General features: G+C 42.4%; 2 protein-coding genes and 1 long non-coding RNA gene across 11 annotated transcripts in view; 1 reads left to right on the top strand and 2 right to left on the bottom strand.

Annotated features, from left to right (window-relative positions):
- Positions 1-2,552, bottom strand: part of TMEM178B (transmembrane protein 178B) — a 486,798-nt gene extending 484,246 nt beyond the window's left edge. Inside the window, exon 1 of the mRNA XM_006145055.2 lies at positions 2,395-2,552. The gene's annotated coding sequence lies outside the window, so the exon portion shown is untranslated. The remainder of the gene's footprint in view (positions 1-2,394) is intronic.
- A 118-nt stretch (positions 2,553-2,670) lies between these two features.
- Positions 2,671-15,304, top strand: MRPS33 (mitochondrial ribosomal protein S33). Of its 4 annotated transcripts, XR_334043.3 has the most exons (4): positions 2,695-2,770; positions 10,096-10,276; positions 13,473-13,584; positions 14,566-14,659. XR_334043.3 is itself a non-coding variant. In XM_006145053.3 (3 exons), exons 2-3 carry the CDS (start codon positions 10,125-10,127, stop codon positions 14,669-14,671), a joined length of 321 nt encoding a protein of 106 aa, XP_006145115.1. In that variant the 5' UTR covers positions 2,671-2,770; positions 10,096-10,124; the 3' UTR covers positions 14,672-15,304. The 4 variants fall into 4 exon arrangements, 3 of the variants coding, with proteins under 3 accessions (XP_006145115.1, XP_006145113.1, XP_006145114.1); XM_006145053.3 differs by lacking the exon at positions 13,473-13,584 and having other exon boundaries at positions 2,671-2,770; positions 10,096-10,339; positions 14,566-15,304; XM_006145051.3 differs by lacking the exon at positions 13,473-13,584 and having other exon boundaries at positions 14,566-15,304.
- LOC102488903 (uncharacterized) overlaps positions 9,351-15,915 on the bottom strand; it is a 111,636-nt gene continuing 105,071 nt past the window's right edge. For 2 of the 6 annotated variants that reach the window (XR_003548828.1, XR_003548830.1), the window contains one exon: positions 9,354-9,829. This is a non-coding gene — a long non-coding RNA (uncharacterized LOC102488903). Of the gene's footprint in view, positions 9,830-10,303; positions 10,369-15,915 lie in introns of those variants that run through there. The other 4 variants (XR_003548827.1, XR_003548829.1, XR_003548832.1 and 1 more) reach the window with 4 other exon arrangements.

Below are 15,915 nucleotides of genomic sequence, written 5' to 3'. Positions count from 1 at the left end.
GCACGTGTGCGTGCGTGCCCAAGATCCCGAGAGGAGAATGGAGGAGAAGGAATTGCGGCGTAACCATCCCCCCTGGGGGGTGATTTCTCGCTTTCTGTCTCTATGTCTCTCTATCTGTCTGGCGAGCGCACGTGCCCTATAGCAAAAACCTCTCCCCCCTCCCCAAAAAAAAAGGTAAGATGTTTTGTAGACTGGAAACTGCTGGTTGTGAGCTCAGATACTCCAGGCTGAAAGGTTCCAGACACCTGAAGAGGAATTTGATTATCTAAGGCCTCCTCAATCAAGAATGCCTACGAGATGATCACTCCCTCTTGAACCAATCACTGAACTGATCATGCACCTGGGGCCTCTGCCCCTAATTTTGCCCTTAAAAACGCATGTGGGGGGAACCAGCAGTTAGCATAATGGCTATGTCGCTGGACTCCCACGTGGTCGACCGTGGTTCACGTCCTGGACCCGGTGGCTTAGAACTCACGCCAGGTGCGTGTGCGTGCGTGCCCAAGATCCCGAGAGGAGAATGGAGGAGAAGGGATTGCGGCATGACCAACCCCCCTGGGGAGTGATTTCTCGCTTTCTATCTCTCTGTCTCTCTCTGTCTGTCTGGCGAGCGCACGCGCCCTATAGCAAAAACCTCTCCAAAAAAAAAACACATGTGGGGACCATCTGGGGGAGACCGGGTGTTTTCAGCATGAGCTGCCCACTCTCCTTGCTTGGCAATTTGCAATAAAGTTGTACTTTCCTTCATCACACCATGTGCCTATGGCTTGGTTTATATAGTGCTTGGGCGAGCAGACTTGATTTGAGTTCAGTAACATTAGTAGGTTACCATTAGATAAAAAACAAACCAACTAGACAGAAAAACAAAAAGACAAGGTGCAGACCAGCTGGTAGCGTGGTGGTTAAGGTAGCGGGACCTTATGCATAGCAGACTTCATAGTTTGAATCCCAGACCCAACCACCTGAAAAACATGTCACACGTGTGTGCATGCATTCTCAAAATCCCAAGAAGAGAAGAGAGAAGGGATTGAAGGGTGGCCATCACCCCTGGGGAGTGCTTCCTCATTTTCTCTCTCTCTTTCTCCCTCCCTCCTGTGAGGCACATGCTCTATAGCAAACATTAAAAAGAAAAAACAAAGTTAAATTTCTACCAAGAATTCTACTAGCCAAGAAATATTTCTGGACTGCAACAATGCACAGGATACTCTTCACCTACTGTGTAAATTTAACTGTAGTCACTATACCCAAGTTTATAAAGCTGCTTACTATATCATAGGTTAATAACATGTCCAGAATTAACTTGATAAAAGCAAATTCTATAGCATGGATTGCTAAGACATCAAAACACAGTTAAAGGCAAATTCTATGGGAAAAGGGTGTCAACACGCACACAGCTCACTGCTGACTTGCCTTAATTCCAGCGTATATTTATAAACAATTTTTTACAAGAATTATTTAATTTTGGGACCAGCAGTTGGCATAATGGCTATGTCGCTGGGCTCCCACGTGGTCAACTGCCATTCGAGTCCCAGACCCGCTGGCTTAAACTCACGCTGGTGCCAGCACGTTTGCACGTGTGCCTGAGATCCTGAGAATGGAGGAGAAGGGATTGCGGCCTGGCCCTCCCCCCTGGGGGTGATTTCTCGCTTTCTGTCTCTCCGTCTCTTTCTTTCTGGCGAGCACACGTGCCTTATAGCAAACAAAAAACTCCAAAAAAATTGTTTTTAAAATTTTGTTCATTCATTTACTTATTTTAACCTGACCAGAGAGAGACACACATATAGAGGGAAAGTGAGATAACAAGCCACCGGGTCTGGGACCTGTGGTCGGCCATGTGGGCGTGCCCAGCGCCTTCACCACCACGCCACCTGCCGGCCCCTATAAGATTTTGAATAACGCTCAGAAACTAAAAACTAAGTTTTCGCAACCGAACTACCAAGCATTCAGTAAGTATTCCTGCATATAATGCCCATGGGATGTCGCATGCTTCACTCACTAGAGAGTGAACTAGTGTTCCTAACCTCTCTCAAGGGAAGCACTAGAGAGTGTGAACTAGTGTTCCTAACCTCTCTCAAGGGAGTTCTAGGCAACTAATGAGGAGATAAATACAATAAAATGCCGCACCCTTGCTTAATCCCTAAGCTCTCGGACCAGCTGAAGAAACACAAACAAGAGCTCCAAATGGACCCCGTAAGCCAGGCAAGGGTTAGCAAGAAAAGCCTCCTGCAGGCGATCCTGTTAAAGGAGGAGTAGACAGGAGGAAGGGAGGGAGGGCATCCTCTGTGCGTCAAAAAGACTCTTCGGCCCCTGGAGTCAAGCAACGCCCAACAACAGTAAAGGCCTAGGCGGGGTGGGAAGAAAAGGGAAACATAATATGGAAGGAAAAAGAAAATATACTTCATCCTCCTACGGCTCAGCACACGTATCGCCATTACTTCAGAGCTCTGGAGGAGGCTGGGTAGTCGTACTCAACAAAATAAGGCTAGCGAATCCTGCAGGGTCTCCTGGGACCCCCTCGCTCTCCCAACACACCCCCTTTCCAGGGACTCCGCACAGGCGGAGATGCTATTCGCACTGCGCAGGCGCCAGATATGACCTCCGAAGCCGCTAGGAGAGGGAGGCAGTCCTTCCGGGTCGATCAGTAGGACTCCGCTCTAGCCCTCGAGCTTCCGTTTCTCTACTGCTTCCCCTAGTTGCCTCGGGCCCCAGCTTGTAGCCCGCCAGAGGGCGGGCCTTCCGGGAGCGGCGCGTAGAGGAGGAAGGTCGGGGCCAGGTAAGGAGGTGCAGGACGTTGGCGGGAGGGTCTGCTGTGAGGTACGGCCAGCAGCTGTAGAGGCCCTGCGGGGGTCTCCAACCTCGCGGAGTCGCCGAGAGGAGGACGAGTGCTTTCCAGCAGTGGCCGGCCGGGGACTCACGTGTATCACAGTACGGGGCTGTTCCTGTGTGGGTCGGGGAATTTACCAAACCAGGACATCTGCGGCGGTAATTCCCGCTCCGTGCCTCTCTTCCAAATTAGTTAGCAGTACGAGGTTCGGTTTCTCTCACCTGACGGCCTTCAGCACCTTAACTAGGGGGTTGGATGGGGCATGGGGGGACTTGTTACCAGCTTAAGGAAACAGTGTGATGTTTAAGACGAATATCCGCCTGATGCCCTACCGATCAAACGTGGCGCTGTTGCTCCCATCAGGCAGGAGTGAAGGACTCGGGCAGAGAAGGTTGAAGGTGGTTCTTGCTCAACTGGATAAAGTTATTCTATATTCACTGCCATTCAGGCGTCTACAACTCTAATGGGTTCCAGTCTTTAAAAATAACAAAGCATTCCGTTTAAATTGTCGTTCTGTGATAACACGTGTGCAGTGTGAATTCTTTAGGTCCTGATGGTTACTTGGGCAGGCATTGTGCCATGAGTTTTCGATGTCAACTTCACAGCTCTGAGGTAGAATGACTTCCTTCATTGAGATGGGAGGACTGGGGCAAAAAGTAAGTTCCTCCTGCTGAGTTAGTCTCGGTCATGCTGCCCACTGTTACTGAGCCACCGCTTGCAAGAGGTCTCGCCCAGCAAGCAGCTGAGCTGCTTTGTCTCCATCTTAAAACTTGGCCAATTTGTGATTCCGTTTTGGACCTTTACCCTAACTATATTTTTAGGGTCCCTGTCTCCTACTTAACTACGACAAAAATGGCATGGCTGTTAAAGGCAGAGTCAAGAGTCCCACCAGCTTTTCTACTCCCAAGATGGTAATCTCAGACAAGGAGTGGAGTGGTATCTGCGAAACTGGAAAAAGCCCTCTCCGTGGCAACGTTCACACAGACACATACAAGCACATTTCAATACACTTTTTTTTTTTTTTGGAGAGGTTTTTGCTATAGGGCTCATGCGCTTGCCAGAGAGAGACAGAAAGTGAGAAATCACTCTCCAGGGAAATGTCCTTGTTGTAATCCCTCTCCTCCATTCTCCTCTCGGGATTTTGGGCACACGCGCTCACGCACCCAGCGTGAGTTAAGCCCCTGGATCCGGGACTTGAACTGCAGTCAACTACATGGGAGTCCAGTGACATAGCCATTAGGCCATCTGTTGGTCCCTCAATACACAGTTTTACAGTCCCATGGCACTTAAAACACAGAGGCATACCCCAGTTAAAAACCCCTGCACTTAACTTTTCAAAGAGAAAAGGCAAACCTAATCCAGAGCCAGCTATTGAAGTAAAGCTGGCCTATTAGATCAAAGAATCTTACTTTTTTATGCCAAAGTAAATAGGAATTATCTCCTTGTGTGGGCTTAATTTGTTTTGCTCCACACATTTGAGTATAGTCAGCCCTCCACATTTCCAGGTTTCATATCCAGAGATTCAATCAACCACACATTGAAAATATCTGTACAAAATAAAAATTTAAAAGAATACAAATTTATCAAGCAATACTGCGTAATAACTATTCACTTGGCATTTATGTTGTATTAGGTACTGTAACCTCAAGAGTATTTAAAGTACACTGGAGGATGTGCATGGGTTATATGCAAATATTTTGCCATTTTATATACCAGGAAAGTCCAAGGGCCTAATCCCCCAAAGATAGATTTGTTTTTGCTTAGCATTATTATTTTTTTATTTGAGAGAGAGAGAGGAGTGGGTGGAATAGATAGGTACTCTTGATATACTCTCCTCATATCATTTCTTATGCGGCTTCCCAGTTAGGATTACAAGCATGCCACTTCACCTATCAGCCTATTCAGCCTGGTTCAGAATTGAAGGCCTGCTTCCTGTGCACCCCCTAGCCCTGCCCACCCACAGGAGGGCCCTATGACTTCCACCATGTTGGGGTCTGTTTAGCATTATCAGTTCCAGTTAATTTGTCGCCTTTTTTTTTTTTTTTTGGAGAGTTTTTTTGTTTTTTTTGTTTTGTTTTTGTTTTTTTTTTGCTATTGGGCGCGTGCGCTCACCAGACAGACAGAGACAGAAAGCAAGAAATCACCCCTCAAGGGGAATGGCCGCAGCACAATCCCCTTCTCCTCCATTCTCCTCTTGGGATCTTGGGCACACACGCACACGCGCCGGCATGAGTTTTAAGCCACCGGGTCTGGGATGCAAACTGTGGTCGACTACATGGGAGTCCAGCGACATAGCCATTACACTAACTGCTGGTCCCAATTTGTCTTCTTAATACTTTTTTTTGGAAAGGTTTTTGCTCTAGGGCGCATATGCTTGCCAGAAAGACGGAGAGACAGAAAGTGAGAAATCACCTCCCCCAGGGGGGTGGCCATTCCACAATCCCGTCTCCTCTGTTCTCCTCACGGGATCTTGGGCACGCACGCACGCACATGTACCTGGCATGAGTTTAAGTCACCGAGTCCGGGACTCGCACCACAGCCAACTGTATGGGAGTCCAGCGACATAGCCATTATGCCAACTGCTGGTCCCAATACTTCTTTAGTTCACATGTAAAGAAAGGTAACTTTTGTGATTGCTTTGTACCCCAAGGAGTGGTTTCATGTGAATCAAAATCTAATTGAGATGTATAAATTATTTTAATATCATTAGCAGGGTTAGCATTTTTTTTTCTTTTTTTTTTAATAAATATTTTTTAAAGAATTACTTAACTTATTTATTTTTACTTACTTATTTATTTTAATTTGACAAGACACAGAGTGAAAGTGAAAGAGGAAGAGAGAGAAAGAGAAAGTGAGAAAGCAAGTCTCCAGGTCCGGGACTCGAACCGTGGTTGACCATGTGGGAGTCCAGCGCCCTAAACCACCACGCCACCTGCTGGTCCCAGCATTTTTCTTTTTTTTTTTTTTTTTTTTTTTTTTTTTTTTTTTTTTTTTTTTTTTTGCCTTTTTTGGAGAGGTTTTTGCTATAGGTCCCATGCACTCAGCAGACAGACAGAGACAAAGAGACAGCAAGAAATCACCCCCCAGGGGGGATGGCCACGCCGCAGTCCCTTCTCCTCTATTCTCCTCTTGGGATCTTGGGCACGAATGCACACGTGCCCAGTGTGAGTTTTAAGCCACTAGGTCCGGGACTCGAACCGCGGTCGACTACGTGGGAGTCCAGCGACATAGCCATTACACTAACTGCTGGTCCCGCATTTTTCTTTTTTTAATAAAATTGAAAGATGCTTATGGACAGCAAAACCTCTTAGCCTATCTTTAAAATAATAAGAAAAGATAAAGTGTATCAAGCCCCTTTATCATTCTCCATCTGAGACATGTGTCTGCACCTTGGAAGGAGACAACAAAGCAATGTTCATAATTACACTATTTCCAGTTTCCCTGTTTAGCAAGTGGTTCTCTCTTCCTCCGGTAGTAAGGGATTCAGGCTTGAAAGGGCTTATTCCTTTTCTCCATTATAACATTTTTAGAACTTGCATTTTGTGGCATCATCATGCTCCAGTAGATCCTAACGTGACTTCATTACTTACGAGTTAAGTACCCCAGTAATGTGCTACATTCCAGGATGGGCCTGGGAATAACTTAGCACCCTGTGATGGCTGCAGTGACCACTGTCCTAGTGAGTCCCTTCCTCCTTGCTGCCTGTCATGTTACCAAGGTATCTTTCTGTCAGTCTTTGTAAGTTAGGAAGTTAGCCTTAGGAGGAACAGTTCTAACCATATGGAATTTTTTTGCATGATTAAATGAGTGAAGGAATAAACAAATATGTCAGTGTAGAACATGTGAACTCTAAACTTACAAGCGAGTTGAGATTTTTTTCTCTTTTGAAGTTACTATTTACTAGGTGCCACTATCTTACTCATGTTTTTCAAAATAGTTCTGCAAACTTTGTTTTCAGAGAAGGAAACTCAGATTTAGAGAGGATAGGTAACTGTTTTAAGATGACACAGGTAATAAATGAAAACCAGCTCTCAAATCTAGACCTTGCAATTTCATGTATCTTTTTTAAAAAATAAAGTGGTTTGTAATTCAGAACATATTTTCTGAAGCATAAGACCATCCTATAGAATTCTATTTCTGATACCATATTGGTAATTAAGCAAAACAAAACAGTTGATGAAGAAATAGTTTGTGGGACCAGCAGATGGTGTAATAGTTATGTCAGTGGACTCCCACATAGTCGGCCACGGTTCAAGTCCCAGACCCAGTGACTTAAAACTCATGCCAGGTGCATGTATGTGCATGCCCTAGATCCCTAAAGAAGAATGGAGGAGAAGAGATTGTGGATAGCCATCCTCCCAGTGGGGTGGGAGTGGGAGGTGTCTTGCTTTCTGTCTCTCCAGTGAGCACACACATCCTATAGCAAAAATCACTTAAAAAAAAGTTTGTTACTGTTTTTCCACTTATGATAGAACACATGTGCATGCATGGGTCCTGGGGAGAGAGAAGCACCTTTCTCACACCTCTATCCTCTCTCCAGTCCGCCAGCCTTCCAGGACCCTGGGCACATGTGCACATGCCTTGAGTGTTTTCAGGCCCACCAGCCAAGGACTCAAAACTGTGGTTGACATGTGGCTTGCAGCTTCACAGTCCAGCACACCACTGATTGCCACAGAGGTTGGGCCTATTGATTTTTAAAATCTGATGTTTGGGAAGAGATTCAAAGTAGAAGCATGAAAAAAGATAAACCATGCGGGACCAGCAGGTGGCATTGTGGTTAGGGTGCTGGACACTCCCACATGGCCAACCATGGTTTGAGTCCCAGATCTGGTGGATTGCTTTCCCTCCTTCCCTCTTCTCTCTCTCTCTGTCTCTGGTCAAATTAAAATAAATGAATAAATAAGTAAAACTGAATAATTCTTAAAAAAAAAAAAAAAAGATAAAGCATATAAAAAATTTGGGGAGTTTCTGAAGGTGACATCTAGACATTTATAAGGCCTTTAGGGGTTTATGGCACTGATGTTTTACTATTTTTTGTTTATGCATTAAATTGCTTATGACTTTTTTTCTCTTTGATAAAAATTTAATAAATAGTTGTAATACCAGCCTCTACCCTTTGCATCCACCTTATGGAACAAGAGCCAGGAGAGAAGTGGATGGAAAAAGAGTAAGATCAAGGCTTATAGTTGATCCCCAGGTAGGGATTCGGCAGTAGACCTTGAGTCTAATTGTAGAACTTGGGAGCCCCTGGGTCCAACTGTTCTCCCAGTGCTGGCCTTCAGGTGGCACTATTGGCCCAAAAGTACCTGGTTGGCCTTCAAAATGGTAGATTGAGCTTGATGTTCTGCAGTTGCTTTGAGGTCAACTTCTGTACTTTTAATAGATTTTTGAAATGGACATTAAAATAGAATTTGTTTGCTTTCTTACAAAAGCTGTTTTGAAACTTACTTCACACCATTTCCTGTTCATGAGCAGGTTTTGGTATATCTCTCCCACTGGTTTTTCAAGATAGGTTTATGCTTTACTGTCTACTTCTGTGCAATGAAGGTACACAGTGAGGGTGGGGAGGAAATTACTAACAGTCACAAGTATATAAAAGGGTGGAATAGGTTATGGAATGTATACCACAATCGAGTAAAAAGTGTCATTGACAATTCAATATATATATTTAAAAAAAAAAAAACAGGCAACAACAGATAGTAGAACTATTATCAGATGTGCATAAAATAATGTAATATTTTGTGCTGAATAAGATGAATATGTATATATCCTTGATTTGATTATTTCACACCATATGCATGCTTGAAAAACCATGCCATACCCTACAAAGATGTATAATAATTATATGTAAACCAGAAATTATCATTTTTAAAAATTCAAAAAGGGACAGGTTTATGCCTTTTTTTGTTTGTAGATCAGTTCCTTTTTATCCCAGTTGAACTATCCCCCATATAGTCTGTTAGTCTGCACAGTCTCATCTACATTTCACATAAATTGGCATATTCTGCCAGCAGTAATTCCTATATCAGATCTAGCATGGGATGAGATGATTATTCCACCTGTAGCATTCTTGATCGTTGTGTAGACTCATATAGTTGTGTGTGTGTGTGTGTTTTTTTTAATTTCTATTAGCTATAATTTTTGCAAACCATGGATATCATTCTTATACCTATTTCAACATCATATACTGGTGCAGTCAAATGTTCTACCCTAAGTATACCCTCTCTGCCATAACATTCTGTGCCTTTCAAGAAAAAGTTAGTTTTGGGACCAGCAGTTAGCGTAATGGCTATGTCGCTGGACTCCCATGTAGTCGACCGCGGTTCAAGTCCCGGACCTGGTGGCTTAAAACTCATACCAGGGGCGTGGGCTTGCGTGTCCAAGATCCTAAGAGGAGAATGGAGGAGAAGGGAATGTGGTGTGGCCATCCCCCCGGGGGGTGATTTCTCACTTTTTGTCTCTCTGTATGTCTGGGGAGTGCACACGCCCTGTAGCAAAAACCACTCAAAAAAAAAAGAAAAGAAAAAGTTAGTTTTCAGCTAATAAGAACTTAGCTAGTTTGCATTAAGGCAGAACATTTGAGATGGAAGATAAGACAAAGTAACATCACAATTCATAAGTGCCTTCTACTCAGTAATAAAATGAATCTTGTGAGCTGTTGAGTTTATTTTTATAGGACTACTATCTGTTTGTTTTTCCCAAATGGCTTCAGTCTCCAGGCAAAATTCAGTAACCAAGAGGCCAAATGACCTCATACTCATTAGCAGTTTTCAGAGCCATCTGGAGCCCTAGAGGAGAACAGTGTTCAAAGGACTGATAATAAAGACAACGACATAATTATTTCTCTGCCATGATTACACTTTAAGATGGCAAGCAGTCAGCATATTTTGCAGATTGCTTAGGTGGATGTTTTCTGAAGGTATTATAATAATAATCTCATGGTAGGATAACTTGTTTGCCTGTCTTCCTCCAGTCTGCAAACAGGTAAACTGACTCTTGGTAAATAACCTGTAGAGAGACAAAATAGTCCATTGTTAAAAGGGCAGTATACTAAAGAAATAATAGCACATGAGCACTAAATGTATAAATTGCAAATGTCAAACCTGGAAAAGAAATAGCCATTTGGACTGTGTATTTCTTGACTTCAAGGCATGCCCTGCCAACAGTTGTACACTGATTCATGTATGGCTTGCTGTGTTTTCATTTTCTAAAGTTTTCATTAAATAATCTTGGATTTTTTTTTATACTAACCTATTTGTCTTCTAATTTTCTAGAAGGACTCTCGCACTTTGCTGCTCAAGAAATGTCTTCACTTTCGGAATATGCCTTGCGCATGAGTCGTCTGAGTGCCCGGCTATTTGGGGAAGTTGCCAGGCCTACTGATTCCAAATCCATGAAAGTGGTGAAACTGTTCAGCGAACAACCTTTGGCCAAAAGGAAGGAGACTTACGATTGGTATCCAAATCACAATACCTATTTTGCACTCATGGGGACACTTCGTTTTCTCGGACTCTACAGGTGATGACGAAACAACAAAAAAGGAGGACCTGTGAAAGATTTATTTTTTAGTAGAGCAGAAAAGGAAAAAATTAGCCTATATGTATAGTTTTGTTTTTCTTGTAATAGAGTCCAAGTAGTTAAAAAGATAGTTTGCAGGAGAAAGGCTTCTTTCAAAATAGCCATAATGAGAAAACCTGGGGGAAGGGGGATCCCATAGACACACTTGTTGTTAGACTTATTTTACTTATGTCTAAAATGTAACTAAGGTTGAACAGTTGAGCTATAGAGAGAGGTTTAACTATTCATTAATCTAAGAGCATTCTAAAAAGGATTCAGAGAAAAACTGGTCCAAATGCAGTGGAAGAAAACCCAGGAACCCAGAGTTGCCAGGGCAGCAGGCTCTTGTTCTTCGATGAACAGCCCTGCCCACCCCGGTCTCCTGCTCAGCTGCTATACAGAGTCTTCTTTCCCTTCTGGTGGCCATTTTGTTCTTATTTCCTTGCACTCTCTTCTGGAATTTTTATTTTGTACTCCAGTATATTCATTTGGCCTAAAGAAACTATAGTTCACCTTTCAGGTTAATATCATAAATTGCATCGGCTTTTTTTTTTTTTTTTTTTTTTTTTTTTGATTTTTTCCCTAGGGCACGGGCCCCCACTTGAAAAGGGCACGTGCACTCACTGGAAAGACAGAGAGATAGAAAGTGAGAAATCACAGGAGGGATGGCCATTCTGCATTCCCTTCTCCTCCATTCTCTTCGGGATCTTGGGCACGTACAAACATGCACCGGACTTGAACCGCAGTCGACTACGTGGGAGTCCAGCAACATAACCGTTACACCATCTGCTGGTCCCGCAGGCTCTTAACACTATGTATTTGTATGTTTGCGTGTGTCCAGGAAGTGGGTGCTTAGGACTATATAGCTCTCTGGAAAGAAGAAAGATCAAATATATGGTCATTTTCTTTAAATTTTTTTGAACTACACATTAATACATGCTCATTACAAAAAAATCAAAGTGCCTAATGGTATGAATTTAAAATGCCAACCACTATTTAAAATTGAATATGTTTTCATTGGCTTTATCGTTGGTCAACAATGTAAAAATTATTTGAGATCATTCATTTCAAATGCAATAAAGTTAATACCACGGTAGACATCCCAGGTAACTAAGGGTTGGTACATTAGTTTATTCAACAGAGTTTGGTTTGGTTTGGTTTTTGATTTTTGTTTTAAGATTTTTGCCATAGGGTGCGTGTACTTGCTGTAGAGAGAGGGAAAGTAAGAATTCATCCCCCCAGAGGGGTGGCCATGCTGCATTTGCTTCTCCTCCATTCTCCTCTTGGCATTTTGGGCACACATGCATGTGTGCGTGGCATGTTTTTCAAGGTACCAGGGTCTGGGACTACAACCCTGCAGTTGGCCATGTCTACGTGTCTAGCACTTTACCCACCACACCACCTGCTGGTCCCTCCAACAGATAATTATTAAGTACCTACAGGCACTTAAGATGAGTAGTAAGGGAACAGCAGTGAACAAAGTGGAATGGATTTTATTCACTAATGTAACAGAGATTATAATCCATGATATACTTTGAATGTGTCAAGTTGCTTTGGGACTATCTCCCTTGCCATTAGTCTAAGCTCATAAAATAAAAGCTAATTTTATTTTTACCTCAAATAAAACATTGAAAAGCAGATCCCCTGAGCAGAAGATTATAACCTATAACAAAATCACATTAAGCTATTTTATTTACCTATTTGCTGTTGCTCTCCATTTGTTTGAAAACTAAAGACTTGATTCTATTTGGGGACAAGGAAAAAATACTTAGTTATCTATTGATAGCAAAATTATTTGTAGGTATTCAGTCACTAGTCACGGTAAAGGGTACCTCCAATGATAGGCCTCCTAAGGCATTAGGTTGAGACAGAACTAGACAGTCTCCAGTAACAAAAACATTATTCAAAGACCTATAAAAGAGGGAGGGAAGCGCAGGGCCTCAAAATAATGATTCAGTAAACAAGATGCTTGGGTACTTATATCATCAGAGACAAAGCACCCTGCATTTTTTAGAATTTTCTTTCTATCTGAGGGTTGATGAGGATGGGAGAAGAGAGGAAGAAAAGGAAAAACATGGTAAATAAGTAAATGATGTGATATGTTACAAAGTTGAGCTATGGAAAACAATAGAGTTGGCTGAACAGGAACCAGAATGCTGTGGGCAGGAAGAAGCCAGGTTACCGTATTAACCAGCAAGCACATCAGGGTCAGCCTCATTGAGGAGAAGCCGTTTAAGCAGAGGCTTAAAAGTGGTGAGTGAGCCACAGGGACCTGGGGAAGAACTTGTGAGGAAGAGGCCACAGCAGAGCCAAGGCCTCAAGGCAGAAATGGATCTAGTCTGTTCCAGGAGTCATGCAAATCTCGGGAGGCAACCCTTGCTCTAGGTGAAATGGCGAGATATTTGCAGGGTGAACAGGAGTGACATGATCTGACATGTATTTTGTTTTTTAAGATTTTTTTTTTTTTTTTTTTTTGCCATAGGGTGTGTGCATTCACCCAGAGACAAACAGAGACAGCAGAACATTTAGAAATCACCCCCCAAGGGGGATAGCCATGCTCGATCCCTTCTCTAGTCTCTCGGGATTTGGTGCATGCACACATAGGAGTCCAGCGTGATTTTCAAGCTGCAGGTCTGGTACTCCAACCGTGGATTGCCATGTGGTATTCCAACACCTTAACCGCCACTTCAAATGCTGCCTTTGACATGTATTTTAAAGAATTACTTGGGGCTGGCAGGTGGTGTGATGCACTGGATTCCCTGGATAGGGGTACTGGATTCCCACATTGCCAACTACAGTTTGAATCCTGGACCTGGCTGCTTGCTTTTTCACTTTCCTTTTCTCTCTCTCTGTCTGGTCAAATTAAAAAATAATAATAACAAATGGAAATAAGTAAATCTTCAAAAAAAAATTTACTCTGGCTGTTCTGTTGAGAATTTAAGGGAATTTATAGCTAAGTCCAGAGGTCTGTTGTATAATCTCCATGTTCATCATATGAAACGTTGAACTCTATATAAAACCTGTCTATTTTAAAAACCTAAAGAGTCAAGAATTGGGCCCAGCACATCCCTCTCTTACATTTAATTTATTACAGCATTACCTATACTTCACTGATGATGAAAAATTAAAGGATAGAGAGGTGAGATCACTTATCCGAGGTCACGGAGCTTATAAACAATGGAACTATGATTTGAACCCAGGCTCAGGTGGGTTTCAGAATTCACATGTTAAATGCTATATCATTCTCTGGATATTTGATCTTAAGGTTTAGATATTAATGTTTATTTCTTCCATGAGGGAGAGAGAGAACCCCCCAACAGGGTTCCAATGTCGTGGTCCACCCCCAGCCAGCTTCCAATCATGGGCAAGTTTGTGCCCAGCAACGTAGGGAGGTCTCCAGACATGAACCAGGAACCTTGCCATGTAGTATTGTCTTGCAGAGTAACATATTTTATCACTATGCCACCATCTTCCCCAGTATCTGTCTTTCGGTTTGGCTTCCTTCTGCCTGAGACTTTCCCCAACAGCCTTTGAGTGTGAATTATCTACTGCCCTTAAGGCAGCTTCCTCCCTCTCTCCCCATTTTAGTGGCTGCTAACTCCTGGGTGGGCAGGGTCTCTGTGTAGCTGCTGACACTTATACTTTCTACTCCCCTCAGTGTTTAGTCTTTGCTTTTTTTAGAGAAATTGGGGGTAACTACTAGTGTTAGATGGTAATTACATGGGTTTATATGGGCTGGCCTGGGAATTTAACTGGAGTTTGTAGCATTGTCTCTGTAAAGAGAAACTGACTTATGGATGAACTTTTGGAACACACTCCATCTGTATGGTGGGGAACTCCTGCACTTTCTGTTCGCTAAGCATGTGCCCTATAAAAATAAAGGATCAGGGGACCCGCAGGTGGCGTGGTGGTTAAGGTGCTGGATGCTCCCACATGGCCGACCACGGTTCGAGTCCCAGACCTGGTGGCTTCCTTTCTCACTTTCCCTCTCTTTCCTCCTCTGTGTCTCTCTCTGGTCAAAAAAATAAATGAGTGAATAAATAAAATTAAATAAATTTATAAAAAAAGAGAAAGCTTCATTTAAAGAAATCAGTAATTAGAACCACCCAGGAGGACAGTGCTAGATGGGTTTTTTTTCCCATTCTGGCCAAAATAACTTGTTAATTATTTCTTCTTTCGTCATTCAGAGATGAGCATCAAGATTTTAAGGATGAGCAAATGCGTTTAAAGAAGCTTCGTGGAAAGGGGAAACCACGGAAAGGAGAAGGGAAAAGAGCAACGAAAAAGAAATAGTGTCAGCCCATCAAGAGAGGACATTTCCTCAGTGACTGAGAAGAAGGTGCATTTATGGTTCTTCACATGTTGGAGGAATGGCCTCTTCCTAAATGAAGGCCGTTTGGAGAAACATAGTCATCTACGTGTTGAAGTCTCATCCAGTTAAATTGTAACTGGTTTCTTGAACACATTCTAATTTTGCAAAATTATTTTATTTTTGGATCTATTATCTGAGGTTTACCTAATTCTCTAGTGAAATTAATACATTATTGTTTAATGACTTGTTTGGAGTAGGGACGGGATATCGGAGTGGAGGAGAACCCTTATTAAATGACTGTCTGGTAGTTTCCTCATTACTCTTTGCTTGTTTGCCCTCTTACTCAGCCTGAAATTTCTTTTATCTCTGGCCATTCCGTCATGGTCTCCACCACCAAGCTCACAAACTTCATGTGCCTCTTTACCTACTGTCTTATAAGATAAATGTATGGGATAAAAGGCTGGACCAGGAAAGAATTTTGAAAAGCTACTGTATACAAGGTATTGGGGGGCCTACAAGAGGAATAGTCCCTGCTTAATGGAACTTTCAATTTTGTGGGAAAGATTAATGTTATATAATTATGTAAGACTGTATTAAATGCTACAAAAGAAAAAGCCAAACTTCTATGAGAGAATGGATGGACGGATAGAGAGATCCAGACAAATAGCCAGAGGCCCAAATCTCATTAGGGAGTTTAAAGAATGCCTCCCCTAAGAAATATTTAAGCTGAGCCCTAAGGGGTAAAGAAGAGTTAGCCATAGGAAAATGGTGAGAAAAGCATTTGAGGCAGAGAACACCATTGGCAAAGCTCTAAAGTGAGAAATTGTCCCATTCAAAGAACTAAAAATGGACCACTGATTGGTACATGATTGGCCATGAAGAAACAAGCCAGAATATGAACGGCTCTACAAGTTCTCAAAAAAAAAAACTTAGACTTAACTCAAGGTCAAAGTATATAAGATAGTATTTTAAGGTAAAAGTTTTTTTTTTTCTTACTGTGGTTAAAAAATATATAACAAAATTTAACATTTAAGTGTACAAAGCAGTAGTGTTAATTATATGCACATTGTTGTGCTAAAGTACTTTTTAACCCATTTCTACCTCTCTCGGGCAAGGAGAGCAAAGTGCATAGGCAAGTGTATGTATAGCGGCTACTTGAGCTACAATTTTCTTTTCCTACAACACTGAATGATTCATGAACTAGTAAGACTCTCAGTACATATGT

The sequence above is a fragment of the Tupaia chinensis genome, unplaced genomic scaffold, assembly GCF_000334495.1.
Source record: "Tupaia chinensis unplaced genomic scaffold, TupChi_1.0 Scaffold000140_1, whole genome shotgun sequence".
In the NCBI taxonomy this organism is placed as follows: domain Eukaryota; kingdom Metazoa; phylum Chordata; class Mammalia; order Scandentia; family Tupaiidae; genus Tupaia; species Tupaia belangeri.
Note: the sequence above shows the minus strand (reverse complement) of the source record. Positions and strands in the feature narration are given on the sequence as shown.